Raw genomic sequence first — 5,031 nt, forward strand, 5'->3', positions numbered from 1 at the left:
GGTCTATCGGGCACACCAAAAGTGAGTTCACGGGACTCAAGCATGCGCAGAAACCGGCGCGGTTCTGTACAATTTATAAATTTTTCTTCCACAGCGTCCGATAACACGATGGTGGACCACGGCGCATCGATGGATCATGTTATCGTTCGAACGCCAGTCCAAAATCCCAATACTTGCAAGGGGTTTTTGCAGGCCTACTTCTCACAGTCTGCCAAAGGATGCTACTTGCGAGCATCTTGGAGAGACGCACGAGTCCGCAAACCTTGCTTAAATGGAACTCACAAGAGGCATTCTAGCTACAACATATATAATTGTGTGGTTGGTGATGCTCTTAAGATTTCTGTTGGGGGAGGTCGTTCCACCAGTTGCCCAGTTCGATTTCCACGTGCAGAAACTTCAGGGACATCTTGTGCTGGTTTGGAGCAATCACCCTTTCAATTGCCATTGGAGCATCAGAACTTCTCTGCTCCTAGTACGGGTTGCAGTACCAAATGCAGCATGAATGCCTTGCGGCGTCAGGTTCCTGACGAGTTGTTGCAGTACCGTTTGGCCGTTCAAAATGCCAAAAATGGAAGATACGGGCTGAGTATACGAGAGCTCCTAGCAAACCCGGATTTCGTTGAAGATGACGAGGAAGAACAGGGGGAGGACAGTGTTGCCATATGTGAAAATTATTAAACCATAAAGTATACCATGTTATTTTTACTTTATACAAATCAAAATTTTTGACGCGACATTTTTTTTTTTGCCTTTCATATACATATATATATATATGTGGCTGTATTTGTGTGTTGGTGTTCTTTATTTATTTATTTATTTATTTATTTATTTTGCTTCTTTTGGTGATTCTTTTACCACGACGCATTTCAGTCCTGTGTTGGCGGTCCCTGCTCTAAGTAGCGCACTCAAAGATACGAATGGAAGACGCACTTGACGAAAGCAGCGGGGGTGGGACCATCACCGATACGGAACGTCATTTTACGACTGTGCACCCGCTTAATGATGTGGTGACACTTCAAGGGCTTACGGCAAAGTACCAGAAGCGGCAAATACAACTATTTCAAGATGCCGATATCCCTGAAAATACCGAAAAAGTGGCGACTAGTATGTTCAGTGAAAAGTACATTTCCAACAAAATTACACGTCGACAGGTACTTCAGAGTGACGCGGTACTCAAAGAGGTGCTTGCTACTTACTCTATAGACCTTCCTATTCACTCCCTTATCATTTCCGACGAGGACGGGGAGGATGGGGCGGCATTTTCGGATGAGTTGAAGGCAGATATGCGGGCTGATAAATTAGAATGTACTCAACCACATCCTGCTTATTGTTTCTACCAGACCCACGAGAAAGAGGGAGGTGAAGCAAATTCTTTGATTGATGCTAAGAAATATGGGCCACAGCTGCAACTTTTTTTTTTTGTGGAGAAATTCCATCAGAAGCTAAAGAGCGCATGGTCGAGTGGAGAGAAGGTTGAGAGTCTGCGTATTGCGATTAGAGTGGCAAAATTCCTCTCAAAGGTTGAGATGCCAAGTTGCTACCCATCCGTTTACGTCTTGGTAGCACAAGTGTTGGACACGTTTGGCAATCTTGTCACACAGCGGATTCAAAACACTGCTGCAGAGAAGAGTTATGTGGTCTCTGTCTTGCTACAGAAGGGCATTGATGCAGCGGATGACTTAATCCCATCCGAGTCAGTGGAGGCGTGCTACAATTGGTTTCTAAAGATTAGTTCAATTTGCGAACTTATTCCACGGGTATGTATTGAGCTCTCACTTCTTAACTGCTTTCGTTTCATGGCAAAGAAAGCGCGTGTTGTTTCAGAGGAAGTCATACGTCGTCTTGCGATGCAGATTCGCGGCATTGCGGATCCGCTTGTTGCGGCCCACCTTCGCTGGTACTTATGTACTCGGGCGATGGTTGCCCTTGTAAGGCCCGGTTGGGCAACGAAATCGGGGCTGGATCAAGCAGTCATAGACACCCTTGAGGCACTTGAACATCTTGACCCTGCGCTTTTAGAGAAACTTCAGAACAGGCACAATATGGGGAGAATGGATTACTTGGACTTATTTATTCCCGCACTGCAGTGGCAAATGGACACCATTTTACGTTACGGCGATGCCAATTGGCCGAATTATCAACCGTTATTGAGGAATGTTGTTTCCATCATTGTAGAAAATTTGAACTCGCCGGCATGTCTATTGCTGTGCGTTTGGCGTGCCTTCCCAGCGGCGGTGTTGCTCTCGTGTTACAGTGTGGAGGAGCTTCTTTCTATTACTTTTCGCTCGTTTCCGTCACGATTGGTTTCGCGACTGAAACTTATGGAGGCATTGTGTTTGTCTTTGGCGGATTTGTCGGAAGTTCCGTTAGCGAGAGCGCAACGTCTTGCTTTTTTGAAGGCTGCATGGGACTATGTCGAGGAGGAAAGGTGCAGACGATCTAGCGTGGGCACGGAAGGCGTGGCGCTACCCGCTCCGAAACAAGGGTTAGTGGGTGAGTTAATAGGCGTATGCGGTGCGATGATGCAATTTTGTGCGAATCATGTGGGGTTCAAACAGGTCAATGTTTTTCTTGGTCTTGTTCGGGACATTATTTGCGATGTTAAAATGTTGGAGAATGAGAAATCGTTGGAGGCTGTTAAAGCCAGTTTGTTTGGCATGCTATCCGCTCTTGTCTCAGTTGTGAACCCTTTGCTCCTCCTGGAATCCGAACATGTGGTAACCCTCTTGCAACAGTTGGCTTCGGGAGATCGACGTCGGTTGATGTTTGTGTTTCTTCGCCAATTCGTTTCAGGGGCATTAGGCGCCGGCAGTTCATTTTCTCCCTTTGCCATGAAGACCGTGTTTCGTTTGTGTAAGATATTTCACGACGATCTTATTAACGTGGTCTCCTTTGACGAGCTGCAGGAGGGGACTAAGGTGGTGGAGAAGGTCTTCCTTTTGCTGTTGAAGAGAGTAGGATCTCTGGAGGACGCTCTTCAACTTATGTGTGATGCACGCCACCATCTCTCCCGCTTTGATTCCATTAAAATTATTTCCGTCAATCGGGCACTGGGGTTGGCGGGTCGCTTTGCTGCCGGATGCGCAGAGGGAAAAAAACACGACGAGACAAGGGCTCTATTGATGTTTTCTATAGTCACCATCCCGGCAGTGACGGATCTAATTCAGCGTTTTCACCTTTTGGCTCTTTCGTCCGGCATGGCACTTCGTAGTGGTATGATTGTTATTGGGGAGGCAGCACTAGAATTTGCGTTGGAGGGGCTGGAGACTTACCGTTCGAGCTGCAGTGGCAAGGATGAAACGAGGAAAAGGAGCCAAGAAGAGTCTGATATCGCAGATGTGGCCGTGCATCTTCTGGAGTTGGGCGTTGCGGCCCCTGCGAAGGGTGAGCATCTTTACGCAGTGCGTCGACTTTTGAATTGGAGCGCTGGTTTCGACTGGATGCCGTGCTCCATTCCGTGCGTGCATATCAGCTTGTCTGCCCTGCGACTCATGACACGCGCGTTGCAAGGCAGGTTTCTATCGTTTCCCTTTTGTCAGACAGAGCATTATGGAAAGGATCCTGCGTTTGTTGAGTCGTGTGTTGCCCTTTCACTGGAGGCGACGCATCAATTGCAGAGGTGGATAGAGGCCAGCTGTCACGTTGTGTCAACAAAATCCGAGTTGGCGACGGATTTATCTACAACAGCAATCGAGATATTTGAGACTTTGGCCATATTTGATAACAAAGATCCGCCTCTTGGTCCGGCGTTAACCACATTGGTCTGCGCGGCGTGGCGGGCAGCCAATGCATGGGCAATACTGAGCGGCTCTTTGGAAGTGTCCCGACACATCCTGCGTACCGCACGGTTCGTCCAGGAGGTGGTGGGTACGAGCGTCTTTGAAGAAATTTTGCTCCATTGACTCTGCGCTGTTTATTTATATATTTATATGTATATTTGATCCTTTTGTTTCACACAATTGCTTATTTTTTCCTTTTTTTTTTTTTTGTTTACAAGATCCTGCTATTTTTTTTTTTTGTAGTGAGGCGCGATTTTTTTGCTGTTCGCATAATTATGAAGTGCTGTGTGTGGGGGTATAAAGCCTACACGGTCTCCGCGCTCTGCCTGCCCGTGCGGTGTTTTTGAACATGCGGTGTTTCTTTTTTTTTTTTTTTGATTTTGCGTTCCCGTCACATGCTCAGTGCGGGACAGCGCAAGGAAGGAAGGAAGGTGTGGGGTACTACACACCTAATCAGAAATTTACTATTATTATCGTCTTCATCATCATCACCATCTTAATAGTGAGGAGAATAGGCGACGGAACCTAGCGCAGGGTTACGTAAAGCGAGCCAATAAGAATAGAAGGGTAATAAACGTGTAGGTAGAGGCAAGGGGTCTGTATTATGAGTTATCATAAAGTAATCCGTTCCATTGTGACGGCCTACGTCATCCTTTTACTGGCTGTACACTGGATCATAGCATGGATCTTGCAGTTAATACTTATTTTTTTTACGTACCCGTTTATGGGCCGCGAGAAGAGGCAGGATTGCTGTGGTTTTATTTTTCGTTTCGCAAACTTTATTTCCACAGACGTCCTGAATCCGTTTTGGAGGAGCCAAATTCTGAAGCCCTTTCCGAATGTGAATGGGAAAAAAGTGTTGATTATGATGAACCATTTAAGCGCTGCGGATCCGTTTCTGATGGTTAGGGTGCTTCTCCCTCTTGACGCTGCGTGGATTGTGAAAAGTGGACTCTTTCGTGTTCCGTTTGGTGGCTGGTGCTTGAGTAATGCCAACGATTTGAAGGTGTGCTTTAAAAACAAGCGGGAGGGACTAGAGACGGTTAAAGGGACTGTCGGGGTTATGATGGAGGAGGCGCGCCGGAAGTTGTGTCGGGGACGCCCCATTGCCGTGTTTCCTGAGGGATTACGCAGCAAAAATCCCGAAGGGGGGTTGTTGCCATTTCGCCTTGGCTTCTTTAAGCTGGCAGTGGAGGAGGGCGCGACGATTGTCCCGATTGCCATTAGCGGAACGGATAAGTGCTGGCCTCTC

At 47.1% G+C, this 5,031-nt stretch overlaps 3 protein-coding genes across 3 annotated transcripts, besides 2 other annotated features; all 3 read left to right on the forward strand.

The window, feature by feature from the left end:
- Positions 1-5,031: a sequence feature (heterozygous, non-Esmeraldo-like haplotype).
- Positions 43-678, forward strand: Tc00.1047053510723.10 (hypothetical protein, conserved; the record flags this gene model as incomplete). Its single annotated transcript, XM_798881.1, has 1 exon — positions 43-678. The coding sequence occupies one exon, from the start codon at positions 43-45 to the stop codon at positions 676-678; it is 636 nt and encodes a 211-aa protein (XP_803974.1).
- Positions 801-831: a microsatellite.
- On the forward strand, positions 918-3,902 carry Tc00.1047053510723.20 (uncharacterized protein; the record flags this gene model as incomplete). Its single annotated transcript, XM_798882.1, has 1 exon — positions 918-3,902. One exon carries the CDS (start codon positions 918-920, stop codon positions 3,900-3,902), a length of 2,985 nt encoding a protein of 994 aa, XP_803975.1.
- Positions 4,384-5,031, forward strand: Tc00.1047053510723.29 (1-acyl-sn-glycerol-3-phosphate acyltransferase, putative; the record flags this gene model as incomplete). Its single annotated transcript, XM_798883.1, has 1 exon — positions 4,384-5,031. A coding segment is annotated over one exon (648 nt), but the record flags the coding sequence as incomplete, so codon positions are not given.

This window comes from Trypanosoma cruzi, genomic scaffold, assembly GCF_000209065.1.
Source record: "Trypanosoma cruzi strain CL Brener 1047053516833 genomic scaffold, whole genome shotgun sequence".
Classification (NCBI taxonomy): domain Eukaryota; phylum Euglenozoa; class Kinetoplastea; order Trypanosomatida; family Trypanosomatidae; genus Trypanosoma; species Trypanosoma cruzi.